Source organism: Sceloporus occidentalis, unplaced genomic scaffold (assembly GCF_023333645.1).
Source record: "Sceloporus occidentalis isolate IW3139 unplaced genomic scaffold, rSceOcc1.0.p SCAF_1, whole genome shotgun sequence".
In the NCBI taxonomy this organism is placed as follows: Eukaryota; Metazoa; Chordata; class Lepidosauria; order Squamata; family Phrynosomatidae; genus Sceloporus; species Sceloporus occidentalis.
In genome coordinates this window covers 78314043-78340775 of record NW_028316981.1, presented here as the reverse complement: position 1 = coordinate 78340775, position 26733 = coordinate 78314043, and the positions used below count along the sequence as shown (strand labels likewise).

Sequence of the window (26733 nt, the reverse complement as noted above, 5' to 3'; positions counted from 1 at the left end):
TTCCTTTCATTTAAAACCTCTAAATCCAAATTTCCAGACCAAGAGCCATTGCAGCCAGAAGGCATCTACACGGCACAATAATGTAATTAGCCCATCATGGTAGACTATCATACGGGGAAAATCAGGGGATTAAGAAGGCATTTTCCCTGAAAAGTTGCTGACTGCAGCAAAGATTTTCAAACAATGTTGTGATCTAAGAGGACTTATCCTGGAAAGCACCAGGAATGCTCCAGAAACAAACCATTCACGGGATTTCACTCCCTCTGTACCTACTGTCAACATCAGACCTAGGAGGGAGTGAAAAAGTCAGGCCCAGTGCCATCAGGTCTATCTGTGAATTCTGTGACTTATGTCACTCTCTTTTTATCTTATCTTATTGTATTGTATTTTATTGTATTTTCTGTATTTTTATTGCTGTAACCCGCCTGGATTCCTTGTGATTGGGCGGGCTATAAATTATTATTATTATTATTATTATTATTATTATTATTATTATTATTATTCATGGTTCTTCTTAGGGTAAATCCTCTCAGATTGCAATGTGTGTGAAAATCTTCACCGCAGTCGCATGACTTTTCCAGGGAAATGCCTTTTTAATCCCCTGATTTTCCCCTGTGTGATAGTCTCCATGGCCTAAGGAGATTAGGCTGCTTTATGTGCATAAGACCCAGTTATACATATGATGGGGTTTTGCTGCTTTGCTATGATGGGAGCACATTACAAGATGAAATCAAATACACTTCTCAGCCTCTTTCTAATTACTGCAGGACAATATGGCCATTCTTGATGAAGATATGAAAGAGCAGATTTGGAAAGGGAGAGCAATTTCCATTGATGTACTGAAGTCTTTTATTCCAAATTTCAAGTCAAGTCTGAAGCTAAGTCTCAAGTCTTTGCAAGATACTTTCAAGTTAAGTCTCAAGTTGAGTCTCAAGTCTGGGAGCCAACTTTTAACAGAAAAAATCCAAGGCAGGGTGCATTACTTGGATGTTTAGTAATGGGCTTGAGGTGAGGATTGTGATCTGCTTGGCAGCCTGCTTCTGCTAAACATCAGAGGCGCCTTCTAAAGCCTTTGAAAAGCTTTAGAACGATCCTTACACCTCAAGCCCATTGCCTAATGTATTTATTGTTCCCCTCTGAGAAACACACAAGTGAATGATGACAGCAAGTCAGTTGCTAAAAGCATACACGTTACAAGTTGAGTTGAGTCAATGCATCATTTATTGTCGAGTCGAGTCCAAGTTGAGTCATTGAGGTGACTTGAGTCCAACTTGAATCCGAGTCAGTTGACTAGTCTACATCTGTTGTACTGATTGGCTGGTGGAACAACTATGCTGCCTTCCTGAAGCTTGAGATGTCTTTCAAAGAATTAAACAACAAACCAGAGATTAAACTTACCAGGGTCTTGAGCACGGCCATCAAACTGGTGTGGCTATAAGGAAGGTAAAGAAAGAGATGGGAAAGAGAATGAGAGAGAGAGTCTCACATGATCCTCATTCTCCATCCCACCACCCCACACAACTGAGAAAGGCAGAGAGCAGCACCACAAAAAAGAAGAAACAATGCTTGAACCTGGAAGAGCTTCTGACACTATCTTCACCCATCAACACTAACTGTCCAATTTAAACATCTGAAAGACCCGTATCACCTTATGCAGCCCTTTGAAAATTTTGGACATGGATCAGGATTTGCATTCTTCTGGATCCTATTACATTCCATCCTACTCCCACAACTGTGTAAATATGCTTTATTTACTTTATTACCACTCTGTACTGCATGTGAAGAAGTAGACTAATATCCAAGAAAGCTTATGCAGAAATAAAAACCACTAAAGGTGCTGCCACATTCCCTTATTTCCCTCCCACTCCCTTCCTCCTTTTTATTCGGCCACTACCTGGTTCTCTAAAAGTGAGCAGGATATAGTTATTCCATTCCACTATGTGCCACAGGAGGGCACTCCAGTTATCAGAGTGGGAAGAGCGAAATATAGATGTGGATAGTGCTTTTTTAGTTTAAATTCAGATTTTCCTTCTGCTATGTTATACAGTGTTATAAATTGTGTCCCCCCCCCCCCCCATCTTTAGATATTTATTGTTGCTTATTATACTGGCTTCCCTTCACTAAAATTGGTTGCTAATGTGTTCTTTATATTCTGATGCATATGGTATTACATAATACTGAATATACAGTGGACCCTTGGGCCTTATCGCACATGGGGGATTTGCAGCTCAGATCCGCAGTCACTCCTGTTTTAGCAACGCGAAACGTGGTGTATTTTCACACGAGATCTGGAGTCACTCCTGTCTAGCAATGCGAATTCACGTTAAAATGTGATGTTTTATCACACCTGGTTGCTTTTCCATTGCCCTTCTGAATAGAAGGAGAAGAGGAGTCAGTTTGATTCCAGACAAGTCACATGTTGCGGATTCAAGCAAAGTGTGGTGAGCGCACATTGTATTACCACACTGGAACATACTTTGAGGGTTCAGCGATTCGAATCGGCACCCTTCCGCATGTTCAATGGGGCTCTGGATGCTGTCCTCCTTCCCTGTCCCCTCCTTAGCTGTCATCCTTCATCGGTGTGAAGGAGTAGTCGGGGATGATGGGATAGATCGCAGGGGGTCACTGGGGCCAGGATCAGGGTGAAGGAGCAGTCAGGGGATGATGGGATAGGTTGCAGGGGGTCACTGGGGCCAAGATCGGGATGCAGGAGCAGTCAGGGGATGATGGGATAGGTCACAGGGGGTCACTGGGCCAGGATCGGGATGAAGGAGCAGTCAGGAGATGATGAGATGGGTGGCAGGGTGGCAGAGAGGACAAGATGGCATGAAGAAGGAGGAGGGGGATGAAGGAGCAGGATGCAGAGGGTCAAGGGGGGGCGACATCAGAGTGATCTTCCACACCAGACCAATTCGAAGTGAAATCGAAGTGAGCTTTGAAGCAGATTTTGGTGAATTAGCTTGTTTCTGAATTCATCAAAATGAGGAGTCACTTTGGAATCACTGCGGAAGCGCCACGGAAGGCGCTCCCACAGAAAGGAATCGCATCTGATAATACATTAACGTTACGACGTGAATTTGCATTGTTGGACCCGCAGTCATGTCAGATCTGAACTGCAAAAAGCTCCAAAAAACTCCATGTCATAAACACCCTTGTTATACGCTGGGGTTTGGTTCCAAGATCCCCCGTGGATAACAAAATCCGTGTATGCTCAAGTCCCATTAAATATAATGACATAGCAAAATGGTGTCCTTTATAAAAAATGGAAAATCAAGGTTTGATATTTGAAATTTATACTTTTTTGGAACATTTTCAAACCGTGGATGCTTGAATCTGTGTATAAAAAATCAGTCTATAAGAAGGGCTAACTGTACTCTTACTGTTTTTTGAACATTTGTTTAGTTCTTCCCGGTGGTTTTCTTGACATGCATATCCCATCAAGCAGGCACTCTGTAAATTATGGCACCCCCATGGCTGTCAGACATGGAAGATACTATGAAACAGAAGAGCAGGATCACCTCAAGGATTACTGTCACTATCTGAAAGCCTTATTTAGTAGAGTCTAAGCACAATCTCACTTTGGGGTGGAGGGTGGGGGGAATCAAAGCAGGCATGCCATACCAGACTAAACACCTCAGTGGATCCTTTCCCTTTCTCCTTGCTTGGTTCTTCTGTCATGATGTAATTTCTTTCCAGTCCTTTAACCCTGAAAAATGTGAGAGACAGATTAAGCGGAGCAACCCTGTTAGCATCCTGATGGTAATCTGCCAGGACCAGTAACACACAAAGTGCTCACTTGGACCCATGGCCATGTTGGCTTGGAGATTCTGGGACTTGTAGTCCAAATATAATTTTTTTCAAGCTCTGGCCCAGATATGCATACATTTCTTCAGTCCAGTATGTTCTTAATAACTAATCATTCCATTACTACCAGGACCAGGGTGTGAGTCCAATATTTAGCCTTCTCAAATCTTCAAAATCAACTCTACAAATAGCATCTATAGCAGGAATAGATAACTCTGGAGGGATAAGGGGTGGGGACCTTGGAGGACCTTACCGCCCACCCTACCCACTCTCACATAAAAAGTCAAAACTATTTTTTTGTCCCTAAAACATCCTCTAAGGGATATGGGAACTTACTTCCTGTTTCAAAAAAGACCCTTCCTGGAAATAAATTAGTTGGAAGGCCGGGGGGGGGGGGCCATGGTGACAATGCTCTGCACACATTCTAGAGGGCATTTTGGGGCAAAACAGTATTTTTGAAAAATTTTGCAGTCTTCCAGATGTGGTGGAAGCACCCTCCAAATCACCTTGAGGGCATCTTGGAGCAAAAATATTTTAACGCCTTTGGGACCCTGGGGACCAAAAAAGCATTCCCAGGGGTCTCATGCAGCCCATGGGTTGTACTTTTCACATGATTTATAGTAAAGGCTTTGGACAACTAAAAAAGGTCCATGCTTGAGAACACTATGTAGGCTGCAGATAGATGGCCAGGAAAATGGCAGTCACCCCAGTGCTTTATCACAAAGCTTGATAACAGTGGCAGCTATAAGATCTAAGTGAATATAGCTAGAACTGCTTATGCTCTGCAGTGAGAATACTGTTTGAAAAGAGATATAGATAGCAAGTACAGGAAGAATCCTGATAATTTGAGCACTATTTTTAAATTGAATTAAATTAAATTAAAATTAAAATTTAAAAGACAAGTGTCTATATAACTGTAAATATGGGCTCAGAATTATGTTGAATAGTATCTGAAGAAAATTCTTAAGGTGAAGAAAATCAGTAGGATTCCAGTGGCCAGAGGATAAGCTTTCAGTGCCTAGCATAGCTCACTGTTCTTCCCCATAACCAGTAGAAACAAAATGATGGAAATAAGCAAGTGTATATGAAACGTGTGTATAAAATGGATCAATAGAGGTGCATCCTTAATGTAGATGCTGAGTTTCCAATTTGGTACAGATTATTTTACAGATATAATACAGAACATATACTGCTCTCCAAAAAATGGTGTTCCTGCTCCATGCTGGGTAAACAATAGCTGAACAAACAATAATACCACTGACATCAACTGGGACCTGCTTAGTAGTGTGTGGCAAATAGCTGTGACAACTTACAGTCTAAGAATGAGAAGCCTTCCACCTTCCAGGTGTTTTGACATATATTTCTCAACCCCAACCCTATAGTAAGGGCCTATGCATGCTGCCACATGCCTAGGGAAACTTTGTTCCTATTGCTGTTTTGTAATCCAAAATATAAGTAATCCAAACTTTGTAATTCAAAAGATCAGTAGGAACAAAGTTTTTTTCTATGCATGTGACAGGCCATGAGAGATTCCTTAGCTTATTTCTCTACTTCTGTCTTGTAAGTCAGACCCTTCAAGATATTCAAGGAGAATGACCACTTCCCCACAATGTATAGAATTGTGTGCCAACCACAGCAGTTCTTACTTGTTCTGCAGTAAGGGCTGGGACATCTCTCCTGGGGTTTTCCTGAAATCCAAACAGTAGAGGTGTGAACTCTGAGAAAAGACCTCTCATCATAACCAATCACAGTAAGAGTCATGTGGAACAACAAGCTACAATGTTTGTTGAGCAAAAAGTAAAGGAAAGATTTGGGGGGCATGTTAGTGATCGCAAACACTCAAGAGTTTTAGAGTATCAAGGAGAGTGATGTAGCACTTTGTATGAAAGTAGACCAGATTCTTGTTAAGGATTGCTCAGTTTTGCCTGTAGCTGAATCCCTTTCCAGAATGTACCATGGAAAGAATAACTATCAGTGACCCAAATATGAGCCTGCAGTTGACATCAAAGAAATAACACATACAGAAGGTTTGATGGAAACTCACCTCCAGCAGAACTGCCAGAACAATAAACCCAAAGTAGAAAGGAGAAGGACTCCAGTGAGAGTAATAACAATCACAAACCAGGGATCTGGTGCCCAGTATTCCTTAGTTTTGTGCAAAATGATGGGTTCTTTGGCCACAGCCTGGAATCATAAAAATGAAAGTCTAGCTTACAGAACTACATAGCTGTAGACAAGGTTTAGCCTAACCTGGCTCTACTTGTGAAAGCCCACAGAGTCCTTGAAATAGTGGAGTTTGAGGGAGCTGGTTCAGCCTGAGTCCTATTATAAATTAAACAACTATATAAAACAAAAAATTCTCTGAAGATCTGGTATCAAAACCTACTGAGAAGTCCAAGCAAGTAGGATCATGCTCCTTTATCGATATCTAAATGCAGTTCATCAATCACAGTACTATTCTGCCATCAACATCATGAGGCAACAAGATTAACATCCATAATGGACACACTTAGAGTGCTTAGAGGGCTGCGGATATAAACAATGCATGGTAAAGGCATAGAAACTCCAGCAATTCAGATTAAACAACGGATTCATGATTGCAGCATGTCTGCATCTATCCGCTCACCGTAGTAGTAGTGGTGGTAGTAGGCACAGTTGTGGTCCAGGGGATCACATGGACTAGAATGACAGCTGTGGTACTGAACTGAGGTGTGCTATGACTGTCTGTCACTTGTACTAGAAGCTCAAAAGTAAGGGGGTCAAAAATACCATCGCGGTTGTAGGAGAAGGTGTTAGGAAAAAGCCTGTTACCATTCATGCGAAAACGCCCATTTGTGTTGCCTGGAAAAACAGAACCAGACAAAGTTTACAACTTCCCTGCAAGTTATATGAGTCTTATACTACTGTTTATATTTATGTATAAGTCCAAATATTTTAGTCAAAAATCAACCCAAAAACCTGGGCCAACTGAAAGCTATCCCCTCCTGCTCACATATTTCATATTCTCATTACTTGCCTTCCAACTTGAGAGTCCAAACTCTCATTAAGGTCACATTTCCAGCACATGCCATTGCCATGCATCCCAAGCTTGTTAAAGCCTGACAAGCCCAGAGTGTATATGACTTATTCAGCAGTTTCACTGAACCCAAAAGCTACCACTGTTTTGCCTCCACCCCAGTTTAATTCTGAACCCTAATGTTCTACCTCATCCATTTCATACCGCCAACAATGTTGTAGATCAGTTCACTTCGTTCATCTTTGTCTGTGCAAGTAAGTTGCACAACACTTATGGTACTGGCCTGGGTGGAATATATGGAACGTTCGTAAAATGGTGGGTCACAGACAGGAGAGTTGTCATTCACATCCTGAGGATAAAGAAAGGGATAATATTTCTCAGCACGCCTCCACAATGTTTTTGGAATGGACTGCTCTGAAATTTACTTCTCCTACTTGCAATCAGAATGATAGTCAAACAGCAAGATTTTATGCAGGGATTCTTTCAGGCATTAGGCTTCTCATCTTGCCCCAAGTGGGATATTCATTATTTTCAGACCTGTTACCATTTGCAGTGTTCTGCATACAGTTAACAAGAACCAAAGGATGGCACTGCATTACAGTGGATCCTTGTTATACACTGCGGTTTGGTTCCAAGATCCCCCATGTATAACAAAATTAATGGATGCTCAAGTCCCATTAAATATAATGACAGAGCAAAATGGTGTGCCTTATAAAAAATGGAAAATCAAGGTTTGATATTTGAAATTTATACTTTTTTGGAACATTTAAAAACTGTGGATGCTTGAATCTGTGTATAAAAAATCTGGTATAAGAAGGGCCAACTTTAGATGTTTGTAGAACCTGAATTCAGCCCAGGGCAGTGGGGAATTGGAGATTACTTTCTGCAGCTGGCAATTTATCAAGAGCCAGATGAGATTCTATCCTGAGTGTGTTAACACCAGTGTTGGAAAAGCTACTTTTAAAGATTACAGCTTGCACAATCCTCCATCTTGAATGGCTCTTTGGGATTTGTACTCATAAAAAGTAACTTCTTCAAGCTCTGGTGAACAGAGAGCTTCAAAAGACTTGTTCATTTGCACTTCCCATCATTCATTATTGGCACCAATTCATTGCTGATGTTGTTGTGTGCCTTCAAATCATTTTTGACTTATGACAAAACTAAGGCAAATCTATCATAGAGTTTTCTTGGCAAGTTTCTTCAAATGAGATTTACCACTGCCATTCTCTGATGCTAAGAGAGTGTGACTTGCCCAAGAAGCATGGGTGGCTAGAGATTCAGTAGGGTTTTTATGCTTGAGTGGGAAATTGAACCCTGATCTTCAGAGCTGTAGTCCAGCACTCAACCCAATACACCATGCTGGCTTTCAATTCATTACCATCAGCACAAAGGGAAGCTTTCCTACTGAGGCTAACAGCAGCAGCTTCACAATAAGAAAAGAAATGGTTCTCTCTCTGAGCCTTATCGCACAAGGCCCCGTTGTCTGTAAAAATACTATGCAATTGAGATGTCAGTCCTACCTTGTGCACCTTCAGACTTATTCTGGGATTACTGTGCCCACTAGTGTCAAAGCCTTATCATACATAGATTGCCTATACAGTACCTCCTCCAACATTATCTTCTTCCCTTTTTACTGATACAACTAAGACAGGGTAGCTCCCTCATATTTTGCCACTTTTGATGCATCTGTCTTCTCTCCTTCCCCTCAGAAATGAGCTTGATCTCCCACCGAAAGCACTCTTATCATGCTCAGAGAACCTGTCCATTTTATATGTCTGCTGAGGATGATGAAGTTTGCAGTAAAACACATCTGAAGGGCACGAGGTTAGGGGAGGTTGACAAAGAGTACTGTGTGCCTTGGTTGCTCTCAAAGTCATGCATCAACTTTACTCTCCCAGTCTGTATTCCAGGTACCTGTACATTAATGGTGATGTTGCACAGTGTGGTCATCTGAGTGTGGGGGTTTGCATCATTATCTAGGTCCTTCAGGCTAATAGTCAGGTGATAGGCCTTCTTCTCTTCATAGTCCAATGGCCCCAGTACATAAAGCTGCCCTGTGAAACATACACATGGTGCCTCTGTTCATCATGTTTGCAAATAACAACCATTTCTAGCTCCCATGTTGAGAACTGCTTTTAATCGTTAGTACTCTCCCTTCCATCTTTTAAATTATTTAATGTGAATGTGATGCAGTAGTTTAAAAGGAATGATCTTGAGTATGGACTCCAGAGGAATGGAGAACAATGTATTGTACTCCATGAGCCATATTCTCCAAGGAAAGGCCTTTGGAGGGTCCTGGGGATGGAGTGAGAGCAGAATCAAAACACCGTCCAAGCCAGAAATATACTACTTCATTTTAGGTCAAAACAGGGCACCTGAATCATGAGCCAAGAGGTAAAGGATGGTCCTAGGGACAGGTAAGTAAATAGGGGAGAGGGTGCTATGAGGAAACCATGTTTGTATGAATGGAGATGTCATGCAGAAACACCTTTTCTTACCTGTGTTCCGCCCAATGTAGAACAGGGTAGGAGCTCCAGCCTCTGCCCCCAGGATGCTGTATTCAATGTTATTGAAAGGATAGTCTCGGTCAGTGCCACTGGCATTGCCAAAGATGTCACCAAAGCCAGCATTCTCTGGTACGGTAAAGAACCGTTGTAGGCACTCTGGGGCATACTCATTCACTGGCCTTACTGTCACAAGCACAGGCACCCTGGCTGTAATGCACACAAAAACAAATCCAAGAAGCATGGGTAGCCAGATATTCAATAGGCACTGGTTAGAAACTAGCTGGTGAGTGAGCAGCCAGCCTAAATATACTCACAAATGTCAGGAATAGTTCAAATTGTACATGCTGACTGCAGATTCATAGGCTTAAACCCATCTCTGACTCAATAGCATTTAAAATGGAGGGGAGGGGAAGGAAATCCTGATTTTTAAAAAGGAGTGTGAGTAAATGGCACAGTCTTGCTATTTACCTCTTATAGGATGGAGTGGGCATTTACAGAGAGTTTTAGGAACTATCATCTTCTCTTGGAACACTCTGAAGGCCACTTTGAGTGCCCAAAATGTTAAAAAAAAATGAGGAACAAAACTAGAAGTGGCTGGAAGCCCACTTCTGAGTTAAAAAAGCATTCAATTTTTAAAATGTCAAATAGCATGGGGATAGCTTGCAACCTCTTTCAAAGAACTGCCCCTCCTAGTGGCAATTTACCTTCTGGAGAAGGAATAAAAAGGATTATCCAGGAAACCTGGAGTGGTTGAGAGCCGCAAAGACAGCCATAGGGCTGCACCTTGCCCTAGCTACTATAGCTTGTCCCTTCAGGTTGGTTGTTTCTTACACGAATATCTTGCCTTCCCTCCAATGAGCTCAGTGGATTGCAGAATCGTGTTTTAATGGGAAGTATGTGCTTTTATGAATTTTTAAAAATGCTTTAATACTGTTGTTATAAACTAGTGGTGCTTAAAGTTTATTCTTAAAAAATAATATTTAATTTGTTTAGATGTGCTTTAATTGATGTTATAAGCCCTGTGTTGGGAGAAAGGTGAATATAAATTAATTGAATTAATGAATGATTGAGTAAAAAGTGACCTTAGGAGAGAGGCTGTAGGCTGGTAAACATGGGGGTGTGAGGATAATACTCCTAATGCATGAATGCATCTCTTTGTTTTAAAAAACCTTGCCTCCTAACTACAGCTTGATAAAGGATTGAGCAAACCCAGGATTGGGCAGACCCAGGATTAAGCAGAAGGGAAGCCACCTTTTATGAAGTTTGAGTGCATATATGTTTGGGGATGGGCCAGAGTCTGCCCCCATTACAATCCAAAACAACTCAGTCCAAGAGTTTACTGTTCTACTATTATACTCTTATACATCAATGATCTTCAGCCTGCCCTATGTGTGCATGTGTGTGTGTGCTATTGCAATTACTAGTCATGTTCCATGGACATAAATCCATTTGGAACAAAGATTTCTACAGTCTATGTATGAGTGAAACTTCTTCACAGACATTAATTTTATACAGATGGCGAAAATCTCAACAGATCCTCACAGTTCCCATGTATGTATGTTTTTACTGTTTCTGTTTCTTTCAGGCACTTGACAAGTTTCCCCTCTCATATCAATTGTTATTTGCAAAGTGAATTATCCAGCCCTTTGAGGGTGGTCTATGCTGGCCCTTCTCTGTTTCATCTTCTGTTTAGTTTTTGGCACAGATCGCATGCAGTTGCTGCTTGTCCACAGCAAATTTGTAACAGTCTCCATTTATGTACCAGTCTGTGGGGCGTGTTCTAAGGTCAAATCAATCTCAGCCAAAAACTGCTCTTTTGATTGCTTCATTTAATAGCCTTTAAATCTCTGCCAAGAATTATTGGTACTCTGTTAATTGGCTTCTGTGCAAAATAATTTAGACACATTTTTTTCTTCTCAATGCAACAGATAGACATGATCCTTTATTAGAATATATGATTTGTAGAATTTCTCCAGACTTTTCAAATGCTTTCCTTATTGGTGAAAAACATTTTTTACTCTATACCACTCTTCTGAAACTTGGTGCTACCCAGGGGTGTTGTATTCATATTCCATTCATCCCCAGCCAGTATCATCATTTGGCTGGTTCAACATGTCTGGAAGGCCAAGTTAGAAAAAGCTGTGCTGTATAACAGTTGATGGTTGAAATCAATCAAATTTAACAGCACTAAACTTTGGTTAAATCTCATTCTAGGTTTTCAATAGTAATCATTAATGGCTTGCCATTATCAACATCCCTACAAGGGTGAGGACTCTGTGGCTTTCCAGATGTTGTTGGCCTCTAACTCCCACTGGCCCTAGCTAACACAGCCAGTGGTGAAGGACAATGGGAGCTGCAGCCCAACAGCATCTGGAGGACCATACCTCTCCTATCCTCGCTTGGCAAGAATCAAGCCCATCATTGAGCCTCTGTCTGACTGTTTGCTGTGAGCTTGTCTATTCAGATCAGTCATTAGGCAGTGGGGTCAGGCCACTAAAATGCCCAACCAGAAGGCCTCTTCTTATATAATTTTTTCCTCATTGGAAAGCTATTCGAATGAAACCCTTGGAGACAGGTGAATACTCTATGAGAAGGATTATTCACTGTGTCATTATCTGGCAAGAGCTGACAAATCAACATCCATCACCTCTTCAGGTTTGTGGAGAAGTGGGATGTGGATTGCAGTTTAGCCCAAATGTATTTCTCTCTCTCCAAAAATTGATAAATTAAATAATGTGTATATTGTATAATCCTACAACTGCACTGAACAAACATGAAATTTGGTACTAGGTTTATAAATGCAGCATTCCAGGGCTCTCAATTTTTTAAAAACAAAAACAAAAACAAAACAGGTTTCTTGACCTTCTGGCTAGAAAGATAAGTTTTAAAGTATCTAGTAGAGCTCTCTGTGGATTGGATTACCAGTGGTTAGGGTTGGGGCTTGACAGAGTTTTTATATAATACATTGGAAGTGAGCCTTATGCAGTTGGGTATGACTTATGCAGCTGGGTATGTTTAGCCTGGAGAAGAGAATATTGCAAAGGGGTAGCCATCTTTAAATAGCTGATGTCATATAGAAGATGGAGCACGTTTGTTTTTGGCTGCTCCAGAAACTAGAATGGAACCAAAGGATTCAAATTGCAAAAAAATAGATTCTACATAAACACTAGGAAGCATTTCTTCACTGTAACATATATTTTTTTCACTGTTCAATAATGGAATGGACTGCCTTAAAGGATGATGTCCTCTCCTTGAAGGTCTTTAAACAGAGATTGAATGGGCATCTTTCAGGGGTGCTTTAGTTATGTATGCTTGCATTATAGGGGTCCTTGTCTTCCCTTCCAGTTCTAAATGTCTATAACTCTAGGTGAGAGAAATCAAGTCTCTAGGGATATTGCCAGATTAGGCTTTTAGAATACAACCATTCCATCTTATTCAAGGAATTACTGAGTGATCTAGACAACGTCACCTTCCAATTGTAGTCCACCCATTTTTGCCCCTGTTTCTTCCATCTTTTTCTACCCATTAAGAAAATTGTTTAAAAAGAAAAGACAAAATAACTGCACAATGCCTTTTTACTTATAGCACCTGGAACCAATGCATTTGGAAGCATCTTTGTGTAGAATGAGGATTCACAAAAGCCAAATGGAAACTATAAAATCGAGGTAGATGTCAGGTGAGACAAAGTCAATAGGTACACGAGAAAGGTATATAGAAAAAATGTCAGCTTCTGCTATAAAACTAAAACCCAATTTCTTGTGAAACATATAGAAAATAGGTTCTTCAAACTGTGTCAGTACCTAATATATTTCAAGGACAATCCTTTCGATCAGAGTTAAAATTAACAAGGATAAGTAATCTTTAGAAATGTGGAGCCTACAATATCAACTATCTTGCTGCAGAATTTTCACTTCAAAAGAACACAGAATATATACAGCATTGCTTAGAACTTAGCTCTGATTCTCAGCATGTTTTGCCTCATGTTAGCACTTGCCCAAACTGTTAGATTTTAGTACTAGTTTACTCTCAGTTCAGGCAACAGACACATTAAATTTATCTTTAACAACAAAGCTCCCACAGCTATTTTTGACCCTACCAATGTGTGAGGTCATCTCTTCCTTACTTCACAATATGCAAATCCTTTAGAGATTCTCCTGAGAGCCCAAGACCTCATGTGTTCAGTGTCAAGAAAGGGTGACATCTAAATAGTAATTTGACAGGGTGGAACTACTACTCACTGGTTCTTGGGGGACTTCCATTGTCTCTCACCAGAATAGCAGCTTGGTACTGGAAAGAAAGACTGGCCATAACTGCTGAATCATAATCCAAAGTGGTATTCACCTACCAGAACCCAAGCAGAAAATGGTCAGAACTCTGTTGTCATTTTTCCACAGGCACTAAAGTCAAATGACACATCCAGGACTTAATTATATCCTGAGCCAAAGGAAGATACTCAGTCCAGAAAGATGGCAGGAACCACCACAGTTGTGAATCTCAAGATCCCTCATGTTAGCAAGGATTGAATAAGAATTCACTGTTTCCACAACTGCACAGATTACACTGAACTCTGCACCAACACCTGGATGGATTGATAAGTAAGAATGTACAAGTCTCAGGCTTTATTTGTGATTCCGCCTTCTCCTTAACTGAACCGAAAGTGAGAAAAGATCCATTCCAAGGGCTTACCTGAAGATTTGGACCCTCCATTTGAAAGCTATAGAGAGGGATTTGTGCATCTTCCATTTGGTACCAAAGGCTACTATTACCATTCTCTGCATCATTACAAGACAGAGTCAGCAGGGTGCTTCCAGTGGGGATTGTCTCTGGAATGTTAGTTCTGGGGATTAAACAAAATAGCCATAAGGGGTGGAGGAAAGAAATTGAGATCAGAATGGAGAAGACATGTGCTCCTGCTCCTTGCATTTCAGGTGCCTCTCCTTAAATTGCATTGCAATTCTCATAACTGCAAATTCCATAATTTAACAGGATGGAACCATGGCAGTTAAACTGGAATCATAGTGCTGTAAGTTTGAAAGGATCCCAACTGTTTAATTTTTAGAGCCAAATGTAACAATTAGGAACCAGAGATCCTCCTCTAAAAATAGGGAGACACCCTGAAACAACTGGTCCTTTAACCACATTCTTTTGCTGTCTCATGTTGCTGCAAGGTTCTATTGTCTGTGGAGACTTACACAAATACCGCAGGAGAACACAGTGGTCCTTCAAGGTTCTTCTGCTTTACAGTAATGTTGACCATGATGGTGGCATAGTCATTTGGATGAAGTTTGTTGTAGGCCTTGACCAACAGCTGGGTTTCAGCTAAGCTCGGATTGCGTTTCAGATCTAGGTTATATGTATTCTTGATTACGCCTGTCTCTGCAAGAGAAGCTGAGATCAGCCAGCCCTTTCAGGTCAAGAGATAGTTTGAAAACACTTGTCAATGACCATCAGAGAAAATTCCAGATCTTTTTTGTGTAGATGTTATAATATATCCCTGCATTCTCATTACCTGGAACAACTGTGAAATAGTTTGTGCTTGGGGAGATGATCTGATAAAGCACATTTTCCCCACTGGCTCGGACCTGTATAATCTCCTGGAGGGGACCTGTGTTTTCCGAAACAGATTTTGCTACTGATGATTCCCTGTATTATGAAGAAAACAGTATAAATTCCTCCTTTTGAGCCTGAAGTTGCCATGTGCTATCTGCCAAACCATACTTAGAGACCAATGTTCTGAGATAATATAGAGGAATAAGTAAGATCAATTTTATATCAGTGTCACACTATGGGGACTTGAATCTTGACTGCTCAGTGTAAATCTAGAAGTACATATGAACTGAAAAGAGGACCTGTGGGGCCCCTTCTTAATCCATGCCTTAAGCAAAGAGAGTGGAGTTGGAAGTGCAGTGGTCCAGCCAGAAATACCATGGTGGTTGATGGTATTTCAGAAAGGACTGCACTCCACACTGCTCAGTTTGTGTTTCTCAAGTCCAATGGGGCAGAATAGGGAGTAAACCCATCCATTATATTCAATTTTAGCTCTAAATTTACAGTGCTTTATAAATAAAGGTTAATAATAATAATAAAACTAGAGCCTATTTGCACAGCCCAAATAAACCAGCCTCCTCCTGTCTTCTCAGCAGGGAGACTGGATGATGCAGGGACGAATCTCCGAGTCTGGCATGAACAGTATGGATAATGTCCAGGCCGTTCAATGCCAAACCCAGAGTATAGCACCATTAATGTGGATTTTTAAAAACTCACCAGTTGCTATGGATCTTCCTGGAAGATCTAGAGCCCTCCATACTGATGCCAAGCAGCTGTTCACATGGGTGTCCCACTGTGCCATCCAGCACAGCTGCAATTGTTGTGGGTCACTTCGCTCTGAGGTCAGAAGAGGTATCCAGCCATGTGACCAAAACTAAGCGCCATGTTCTGACCACAGAAATAAGTGACTCGCTGCACTGACAGCTGTGCTGAGTAGCACAGAGGAATGTCCATGCATACAAGCCACCTAGCATCAGAACAGAGGGCTAAGCTAATGGGGGGAGGTAAAGGCAACTCTGGGGATCCCAGAGTAACCTGGCCAGTGCAGACAGAATCTAGATCTCTATCCCAGGGACTGGTGAGCAGTGGCCTCTTGAAGGAAGGGATGTCAGAATAAAAAGTCACAGTTCAGGATTTTAGAGGCCCACTGCTTGATTCTGCCTGGTTGGAGCAGTGGTGACTAGCCCTAGAAGCCCTGGAGCCAAATCCCCCCCCCCAACATGGGTACATCACATTGAGAAATAGCATATTTTTTTTAAAGAAACTTAAACTGGAAATAATTCATATTGCTTTACTTAGTTTTTCTCCTCCCTTTTTTCTTCTTCTTGTTTCATAGGCTTTAAGAGGTTAAGGGCCCTGCCCTCTATTTTATGTCAAAACATTTACTACTGGACACTTCCATGAGTGTGGAGGGGGGGAGGGGGAGCTTTTACTGAATTTTGGGGTTGGTGTGTGGAAGAGACACTAAGAATAGTAAGGACTGTTCAACAGTGGAACACACTCCCTTGGAGAGTGGTGGAATTTCCTTCCTTGGAGATCTTCAAACAGAGACAGGCCATCTGTCGGGTATGCTTTGATTTAGATTTCTTGCATGGCAGGGGGTTAGACTAGATGGCCCTTGCGGTCTCTTCCAACTCTATGATTCTAAAGAGGGACACAAAAACAACCATAAGGGAATGAGATGATATGAAACAAGCTGGTTGAGTTAGGAAATGGATGGGCTGCCCAAGTCCTCTGGATGGAAAAGATCCTAATCAATAGCCTGACTCAAGCTCAGCTAGCCTCAAAAAGGTACGTACAATTTAAATGATTGCTTGGGGAAACAGTAATTTGGGGTTTGCCAAGAAAGACCCAGCACCCCTATCACATAGGATGCTGGGCTGTAATTCATAGACCAGAGGTGGTCAGACATGGTCAGAATTATACCATGGCATTCTCTGCTGTGTGAACATGTTGTAAAAGCTTCTGATGTGCTCCTTCCTTATCATGTAGTGCAGCTGACAAGGAGTGAAAGGGTGACTCAGACTAATCCTATCTCAGGATTCAAGAACTGGGGGGCAAGGAAACTGGAGTCTAACAGCCATTATACTTTTTTAAATGGTTTTAACTATTCTGTTTGTTTGAACTTACGTTTTAACATTATCATTATTTAATTATTTTTAACTTTTGTAATTAACGCTTTAAAAGTAAAAGATGAAGGTAGTCCCTTGACATGAATGTCTAGTCGTAACCGACTGTAGGAGGTAGTGCTAATCTCCATCGCTAAGCCGAAGAGCCAGTGTTGTCTGAGGACTGCTCTGGTAGTCAGGTGGCCAGCATGACTGCACCAAACACTGTTACCTTCCCACTTAAGTGGTACCTATTTATTGACTTGCACTTGCATGCTTTCGAACTTCTAGGTTGGCAGAAACTGGGACTAATGATGGGAGCTCACCCCCATCACGCAGCACTCAGGCCTCAAACTGCCAACCTTCCGATCTTCCTATCATCAGAACTGGCATCTTAACCACTAAGCCACAGCTTTAGTTTTATCCTATTTAAATTATAGTAAGCCACCTTGAATCCCATTTTGGAGAAAGGTGGTATATAAATTCATTAAATAAAATAAATAAATACCTTGCTTCACTTTCCCCCAGTTCACTCAGCTTTACCCAACTCACGTGAAATTGACTTGGTTATGGTAAACAGGCAGCACCTGGACTGAGAGAGGTATCTGGCAGCTTTTCCCATCGCTGCTTGTTACCACAATGTCCACTGAAAATATCTGCAAGGGAGGACAGCACACTATGAATCTGCTGGCTACAGGGATGGGTGCAGTCTAAAGCAGAATCTTGGTGTTCTATTGTGTCCAAGAGACCTAATGAGTACTGAAGTAACAGCAGATTTCGAAGTGCAGGCAGCAGTGTTGATCCATATCTGTGCTATAGCTGTATCTTTACCTACTCATGCCCCAAAACACTGCAGTACATAACATAAATACCAATTAAATAAGATCCATTGACTGTTATAGAGTATTTTTCAAAGAAGCAGCTGTATTAGTCTTTTGCAGCATAAAAAGGAGTGGGGGGAGGGAAATGGCAGCATCTTTAAGACTAACTTGTTTTTATTTTGTCACAAGCTTTTGTGGCTATAAATCCACATCTTCAGATGCAGTACCAAGTGGTATTAAGGCCTCAGATATAAAACATATTTATACAATGGAATAGAATGTATTACATTCTGTCACACTATTACATCATTCTATTACGCTTTTCTACTATTGGAGAGCCAGCGTAGTGTAGTGATTTGAGTGTAGGACTAGGATACTGGGAGACCAGGGTTGGAATCTCCATTTGACCATGGAAACCAACTGGGTGACTTGGGGCAAGTCATACTGTCTCAGCCTCAGAGGAAGGCAAAAACAAACCTCCTCTGAAAAATATCTGGCCAAGAAAACCCTGTGATAGGTCTTCTTTGGGGTCTCCATAAGTCAGAAACAACTTGAAGGCACACAACAATTATGCTATCACATTCTCTCCCAGTCCCACAACTCTATAAATATGCTTGATACTTGAGGCCTTAATATCATCTGTACTGCATTTGAAAAAGTGGGTTTATATCCTTGAAAGTCCATGCTAAAATTTTTTAAAAACCAGTCTTAAAGTTGCTCCCACGTTTCCTTTTTTCTCCCACTCCCTTTCTCCTTTTTATGTTATAGAATAGTGAGCAGCAAAGGGCAGTGTAGTGGTTAGCATGTGGCACTTTGGCTAAGCTCATAGGAAACAAGAAAACCTGAATGGTGTGGAATATTATATCATCACCATCCCTGCTAATCAAAAGGTCCAGCCCTGACTCCAAATATACCATTGCTAATGGAACTCTACATGGGTCCAGGAACAGGAAGGCACAGTTCCCTTTAAAATAGACAATATTGAAACTTGAAATGATAAAAAGCATTACAGTAGCTTCACAGTGGCAACCAAGTTATGAACAAATTAGATATGAGGATAGACTTGGGCCTGATAGACTTGGGAACGGAAATCCACTGACTGCAACAGGATGGCATGGAGAAGTGACAGATGTGACACTGGCCAAACAGATGGTATGCATAAGGCAAGATGGCACATACCTTGCTAGCTTGCTCATGACTGAAACCTGCAGCAGGTGCACACACTATTCCATCTGGAGTTATTTGGAAAGGCAGAGAAGCATTCTCAATTGCAAACTGTGAGGAGAAGGTAAAGTCACCTAGGCTAATTATAAAACAGAATGACCCAGGCCCAGAACCTGTTCTCTCTTTCCTCCTTCCTAGGGCACCATTAGTAGAAGCTACCTCCCATATTCTCAAGTCATCTTCCCATGGTCAATTACAACACCAAGAAATTAATTTTCCCAGACAGCCTCCATCGGTCCATGCCCCTCCTTCTTATGTGAGGACAAATCCTTCTATAAGCATGTTCCCTACATTTTCCCAAAACCACAATGCTTACGTTCAAGGTACGTGTGCCTCTCCTCTTCAATACAGGTCTGTAGATAAATGCCCCTGGAGTAATATCTTCTGGAACCTGTAATGGGACCCTTCCTGAAACATTAAGGCAGACGGAAGTAGCACATAGATTCCTGTATAGTCAGAATGTAATTCTTTGGCTCCACTGGAGTAACTGGTTGAGGAGTGGCCCCTTCTTCTTCCTTAGCATTTTGAGAGCCTGTACAAGTCCTTAACTGCCATACACATCTACCTCCCTATTCTTTCAAAGGCCATGGTCTCTTTCACACAGCACAATTACAGCATGAGGATTCCACTTTAACTCTTGTGGCTGCACCCTGGGAAATCTGGGACTTGTAGTTCAGTGAGGTACAAGAGCTCTCTGACAGAGAATTATAAAAGCCCTTCCTTGAACTGAAAATCCCAGGATTCCATAGGATAACAATATAGCAATTAAAGTGCTATAATTATGTACTGTGAAAGAGACCAGTGTCTATGCCATGTACAGCATGATCTGCTCCATGTGGATGGAGGTCAGCTTTCACCCCACCCTCACCTGCTTGGCAGATCTATATTAAAACTCTTGTCACCAAGGCTAAAGTTGAGACACTTAGGCTGAGCATGTCAGGACCTCAGGTAAATTTAAAATAAGCAACCTTACCTATGTCAGCAGATCGGCTGCCGCACTCTAATCTGTCTGATGGAGTGACTTTGATGAACAGCTGAAACTCATCCGATTCTCCTGCACAATGTGCACTGTATGTCAAGATATACAGACTCACTTGCCGGAAATCCAAAGCAGCACTAGGGCCAAGGCTCACCTGGCAGTCAAAAGAAAGAATTTCAGCACAGTTCCCTAAACATTAAGCCATCAAGAAGTAGAGCCCTGCAACCCTGCCTCCTACCACACTACTACCGCATCTCCATCGCTTTGGCAATGCTTGCCCCATGAAGACAATGGGGGCTTCTGGCAGGCTTAAGATTTGTTAAACAAAACTTGGATTTTCACAAGAAATTTATTTCATGTTTTTAGGTCTGTCGGGAAAATCTAACTCATATAACTTATTCAGGGCTCTGGTACAGCACCGAGTTTAGTCACTTTGCTGACATGGAAACTTCACCATGCAACCATGTGGAACAAAGACATTATCTAATCATTAGTCTCAGGGCCATAAAATTACTCCAAACCCTGAAACAGAACAATACAGAGAAGAAATTCCCCTGTTATGTCATGGATTATCACAGCTCCTTATCCGAGAAAATTCAGAAATATTACATTAAACTTCCACAAATCCACAGGTACCTGGTAGTTGCCATCAGATAAGATGTTTGGTTGATTGAAAAAAGAGGTCATGGGGCTGATGTTCTTTTGAATTACTCTGGCTGTAAGGCTAGAATTTGCACATTGGACAGTGAAGTTGGCCACAGTAGTGCCTGGAGTGGCATTGTCTTCCAGCCACACAGTTCTTGGGACGCCATCAAGCACTACAACAGGAAAGACAGTTGTGAAGGAGTATAGATCCCATAGCATAGGTTACTGGAGCAATGTTAGGCATATTGAAATTAAAACATTCTCCATAAATGTGACATAGTTGGATGGAATTATAACCTACACTACATATTAGCATCTTTAAGGGGGGGGGGGAACTCTGTGCCTTCAAGAACTATAAACTGACAAAGCTTTGCACCTGTCTCTTTTTGGTGGATGTGAAGTTTGCATTTCCTTTCTTCCTTCACATGATGGAGTTTATCAGACAAGGGGAATTGGAAGTATAATCCAATAGCAATCTGAACGCAATCATGGGGTTTAACGTTATTGCGTGATAACCCACTACACACAAATTCAGGCAATGGGAAGTCAGTCCGAATGCAATCATGTGGTTTCACGTTATTGCGTGATAGACTGCCACATGCAAATTCGGGCAATGGCATGCTATTTTCAGGCAATGGGGAGACAGTTTGAATGCAATGCATATTTACGTAATTGCGCAAAACTAGCGACTTTAAGTGAATGTGTTTTGGCCCCACTTTCTTTTCATTCAAATTTAAGAGAAATTCCTCCCGTTTGATAAACTCCTTGGACAAAAGCTCCCTAGGCCCACCATAGAGGTGCTGAAGCCTCCTCTCCCAGTCATTCCATGCTTGGTGAGAGCAGAGTGGAATCAGTGAATAGTCTATGTCCCCACAGCCACAAGCAAAATGATTTTATCATTCACTGAGCTTTCTGTAGGATCTTAGGAGACTGCTGTAGAGGATGTAATCACTTTGTGTCTGGCTATGGGTACACAGCCAAATGTTTCTCCAATATCCCATGGGGGAGGAGAAGAGCTGCAGCGACTGCATATATTCACAGGGTAATGAATGTCCTGCTGCAGCATAATGCCACAGGTGGAATTACTATGTTGGACTATAAAAGACTTCAGCAACAAGTTCCACTAACCATCCCTGACAAATATCACTCTCTAAAAGATCACTGTTCCCCATATGACCCTGCTATTGTGTTATGGGATTAACCTGTTGGAGAAATATTTCTTTAAACAACTTTGAAAATATTTTGATTTAAAGGTGGCATCATATCCTGTGGGACTGCCATAGAATGCTGAGTCAGAGCACATGGCACGATGCAAACTTACTGCAGAGGTTGCATCATGCTGTGTGGCACTAGATTATGACCCATAACCAACACAGTATATGTGGGCCAGGAGACAACACACATGTGGGCTGGTGGATCAATGTGGATTGTTGATGTTGTCTCTGTGGACAACATTTCTATTCAACCAGTCCAGCAAGCCTGCAGTCTTGGTTTTATCTTTGATTCTTCTCTGTCGTGTATCCCTCAGATCCAGACCACAGCCAAGGCTTGTAGATTCTCTTTATACAATATTGCCAAAATCTGACCATTTCTCTCCGCCTCTACTGCCAAGATCCTGGTCCATGCCCTAGTGATCTCACGACTTGATTACTGTAACGTCCTCCTGGCTGGGCTTCCTCTTTCTCACCTCCGTCCTTTAATTTCTGTCCAGCACTCAGCTGCACGCATTATCACATCCGCCCACCGCTCTGACCATACCTCTCCTGTGTTGGCATCCCTTCACTGGCTCCCCCTCCCTTTCCGCATTCAGTATAAGCTCCTGCTGTCAATGTTTAAAGCCCTCCATGGACTGGCCCCTCCTTACTTATCAGACCTTATTTCTCCTCACCTTCCCACTCGGGCCCTCCGTTCTGGTAGTCAAGGTCTGCTGTCCCAGCCCAGGATTTCCTCTGCCCCATCTCGGATTCGCCCCTTTTCACTCGCTGCCCCTCACTCCTGGAACCTTCTTCCTCCGCGAACAAGAGCCATCACTTCTTTAACCAGCTTCAAAACGGAGTTGAAGACCATCCTGTTCAGAGAAGCTTTCCCGGGCATTGCATAACTGTCACTTGCTATTTGATGTTCTTTTGTTGCCTGTTTTATTGAATCATTTCCTGTATTGCTATGTATTTTATATGTATTATCCTACTAGTGAGGCAGGCTAACTCCAACAGGCCTCCCTGGAAGAAGATTAGCCATCCATTATGAAGCCAAGCCCTCCCTCCAGTCCACCTGCCTTGGTCCAGGCCTTGGAGGTAGAGAGGAACTGCTGGACCTCATCCCCTTCCCCTCCACCACTCCCTTCTCCTTTTGTGTCGTGTCTTTTTAGATTATAAGCCTGAGGGCAGGGAACCGTCCAATTAAAAAGATTGTATGTACAGCGCTGTGTAAATTTACAGCACTTTATAAATAAAGGTTAATAATAATAATAATAATGTACAACAGACGGAGAAGTTGATGAAAGTCAGAGGAGAGTTTGTAAATATGTGTATTATATTGCAACTCAAGATAAAGAACCTCCAAAGATTTGGATGAAATCATCAACTGTGTGTGTGAGTTATTTTTTCAGTGTGGAAAGTGCTCAGTGTATTGACAATACCTATATCCGGATTTTTGCTTCCATACTAAGATGTATTTAGGCTACATCTTGGTGCATCGTCTTCAGATTGTGCTGAAAGTTGGCTTGTGAAACAGGATGAGTTACAAGAGAACCAACAATGGTTTATGTCTGATTGTCCCAGACTATTGCAGTATATCCCAATTTGAGCCAGTTTGTGCCCAGTTTTTGAACCTATATAGGCCAGAAAATCCCAGACTAGGCTGGTGTTGTGCTGCTGGGAGGCCTTGGTTGAAGGAAAAACTGTGCTACAAAAGATTAGCTTTTTGCAATTTTGCTTTTTCTCTCTGTGATTTTGCAAGGAACTGGCAGATGGTATTTGGCTTTGTTGTTTTGCCTGACCCAATATCTTTCTACTGAAGACAAAGTGTTTATTTTTCATTTCTGAGCCTGGTGGGAAGGACAAGATTCTGTCCCTCCTCTCCTTTTCCCACTTCTGAGTTAATTCCGTGTATAAACTACTGTATTTTTGCATTTTGACCTCAGTTTGCAACAATTTAAGTAAACTGAGGACAAAGGGGGAAGCAGGAGGAAGACAGAGAAACTGAGACATTTTAAAAGTAGAATAAAAAGTGAGATGATAAAGGAATCATTTGGACTGTCCCTGCCAAACTGGTTTGCATTAAAATTTGCATTAAATGTCTGGCTTGTGATAAGAGAGAGCTGAGTGTCAAAGGAGGAGTAATAAAAGGAAGCAGGATCAGCCTGGGCTAGTGGAAAGAATTTATACCGAGCACAGGAAGAATTGTGTTCCTTCTATTTTCCCCATAGCTGAATGTAATGAGAGGAATGGGTTGTATCCAGAAATACCACTGAAATGGAACACTGGCCTTTCTGCCCAAACTCTGTCCCTCTGAGGGTGAAACGGCAGGACTGAGAAGCCTGTGGCTCTCCAGATGTTACCGGAATCTAATTCCCATTAGCCCTAGCCAGGCCAACCAGTTGTAAAAGACAGTGAGAGTAGTAGTTCTGGGTCTCAGGCAATAATCTTCCCATTCTTATCTGGAAATACCAGTGGAACTTTCTGTATGTAGAGCATGAACTCTACCAACAGGGTCTCACAGGGTCTTCATGGTTCTGTTAGCATCTGGAAGCTGTAGGTTCTGCATTCCTGAGTAAAGGAATAATTACTTTTCCCCTCTAGGACTATGTTTTGGTCCTTTCACCTTCTCTTTGAAACTTTGCCATGTGCATGACTCCAGTTCTAGTCAAGATGTCACTTCTGGTTTACTTCCTTTTTTTCAAAAAGGGATTCTCTGGGGTCTAAAAGAGTCCCAGGAAGGCCGAAAAATATGGTGATATGTGGGCCACATAAAGTAGCAAAAAAGAAAACCAAATATTCATTTGAAATTTTCAGTATGGCATACCCTTCAACTGTTCTGATTTGGCAGCAATAGTCCTAATTAATCTTCTGTCTAACTGTTTATCTGTGAAATATTGGCGAGTATGGGTATAACTCTCCAAGGTCTGTTAAGAACTGTGTGCAATTTCTAGACCTGGAGTCGCCCATCTCTGCTATACTGTATATTGGGTTGAGTATTTGATTTTCTAGAGAGCCAGCATGGTGGTATTGTTTGACCATTGGACTACAACTCGAAACCAAGGTTCAACTCCCCACTCAGTCATGGGAACTCACTGGGTGACCATAGGCAAGCCACACTCTCTCAGCCTCAGAGAAGGCAAAGACAAACGTCCTCTGAACAAATCTAGACCAAAAAAAAAAAAAAAACCCCAACCTGGTGATTGGATTGCCTTAGGGTCTCCATAAGCTGGAAATGACTCGAAAGCACACAATAACAACAGCAACAACAAATTTCATTTTCTAATGCCTATTCCTATGGGATCATAGAATCATGGGCATCAAACGGAAGAGGGCATTAAACATCAGGAAAAACAGAGTACTGGGAAGAGATTCAGGTTGGTGACAGATGAAAAAAACAGAGAGAAACTGGAGAAGAATTTGTGTGTTAGACCAAATTTATTTCATTGGTTTTATTATATTGGCTCCACCTGTTCTTTCTTTGCTCTGTTAACCTGATTGTTTAACTATGCTGCTGCTGCTGTTTGTATTTTATAATTTGTTCTGTGATTTTTTTAAAAAAATGATTACAACCTGCCATGAAAAAATTTATAGGGTGGGCTGTATTTCTTTTTAGTACTGCATATAAACAGGCAAACAAACAAGGAAAACCAAGGAGATAGCCAAATGAAAAACGAAAGAGAAGTCGGTAAGACAGCAAAAAGTAAACAGCATGGACCCAAACAGATGGAATTTATACTGAAATTCAACAAGCTTCATTTAATTCAGTACTCCTCATCTGATCTGGGGGACTAGCAATCCCCCAGTGTGTCAAGGACAGGCACCATATTTGTTCCTATTGGCACAAATTGTTTCTTTCTTTCCTGGAAATTCACCAGTGAGCGAGCAGCAGTCAACAGCTTGCGGAACAACACTGGTCTAAGGACCACCAGTCTGAGCAGCACTGAGTTAATAACAGTATGCCACATGCAACCTATAGTGGTTTGAGATTAAGCATTTATGTTTTGCTTTTTAAAATTATGGTTATTAATATCAGTTTGCTTTTGTTCACTATTTCAAATGTATAAATATTTTTCATGTTTATGACACTCCAGGTTGCAACCTGCCTCTCCCTCCAACCCCCCCCCCCCCAATCTAAAGTAAAAATCTACTTTCCATCTAAAGTAAAAAATGAATCCAGGTCTTCCTGAGATACAACAATATTATTTTTGCAGGGGAGTGAGTCCATTGCAAAGGTCTAATCATAAGTAGCTCACACATTGCTTCAACACTTTGGAGCTTTAGGCACACAGATGTCTTCTGTATGCCCACCTGGCGGTACATGTGTTCACATACACCTGATAGGCTATAACCCATGTTTGCCTACATTAAGCACAGCTGGTTTTGTTTTCTCAGCTGTTGAGCATGACAGCCTTCTTCCATCCTACTGGTTGATCTTCCTTTCCCCACTGCTGACAACTAGTTCAGATAAGGAGGGATGTATGTAGGTCTACTTACCTATTTCTCCAGTGATTAGACCTAGGATTGGAGGAAAAAACATCAGAGAAATGTTTGTTAGGATCTGCATGGCACTGGTACAACAAATAAGTAGACAACCTTACAATAAACACACAATTAAAGAAAAAAGAAAATACAAATGAAGTTCCCAGACTTTTACAAACTTATTCAGAAGAGGGCATTTGGGGAGATGTATTTTGTCATGTGGCAGTGAGTAAAAGCACCTTCAACTACTTCCCCTTTGCTTCTGCTAGAACTCTAGTTGACTCTGCCACTAATTCTGTGAGAATCCAACCAAAAACATTAATCACAAAAGTTTGGGGAAGCTGCAAAGTTGTCCAACATTCCCCTCACATAAGACAGCAGAAAAGCCACATGTTCTGCCACAT

At 41.6% G+C, this 26733-nt stretch overlaps 1 protein-coding gene across 4 annotated transcripts in view; it reads right to left on the bottom strand.

Annotated features, from left to right (window-relative positions):
- The window catches only part of CDHR4 (cadherin related family member 4), a 34593-nt gene that overhangs the window by 3667 nt on the left and 4193 nt on the right, over window positions 1-26733 (bottom strand). For 2 of the 4 annotated variants that reach the window (XM_089526471.1, XM_089526462.1), the window contains exons 2-19: window positions 26345-26365; window positions 20643-20824; window positions 20001-20160; window positions 19344-19435; window positions 18983-19078; window positions 17535-17638; window positions 14837-14970; window positions 14520-14703; window positions 14014-14164; window positions 13566-13668; window positions 9319-9534; window positions 8735-8874; window positions 7025-7169; window positions 6431-6645; window positions 5849-5988; window positions 5451-5492; window positions 3622-3706; window positions 1399-1432 (exon numbers count right to left, since the gene is read on the bottom strand). In XM_089526471.1, the coding sequence (XP_089382597.1) occupies window positions 1399-1432; window positions 3622-3706; window positions 5451-5492; window positions 5849-5988; window positions 6431-6645; window positions 7025-7169; window positions 8735-8874; window positions 9319-9534; window positions 13566-13668; window positions 14014-14164; window positions 14520-14703; window positions 14837-14970; window positions 17535-17638; window positions 18983-19078; window positions 19344-19435; window positions 20001-20160; window positions 20643-20824; window positions 26345-26365 (2244 nt within the window). The remainder of the gene's footprint in view (window positions 1-1398; window positions 1433-3621; window positions 3707-5450; window positions 5493-5848; window positions 5989-6430; window positions 6646-7024; window positions 7170-8734; window positions 8875-9318; window positions 9535-13565; window positions 13669-14013; window positions 14165-14519; window positions 14704-14836; window positions 14971-17534; window positions 17639-18982; window positions 19079-19343; window positions 19436-20000; window positions 20161-20642; window positions 20825-26344; window positions 26366-26733) is intronic. The other 2 variants (XM_089526482.1, XM_089526491.1) reach the window with 2 other exon arrangements.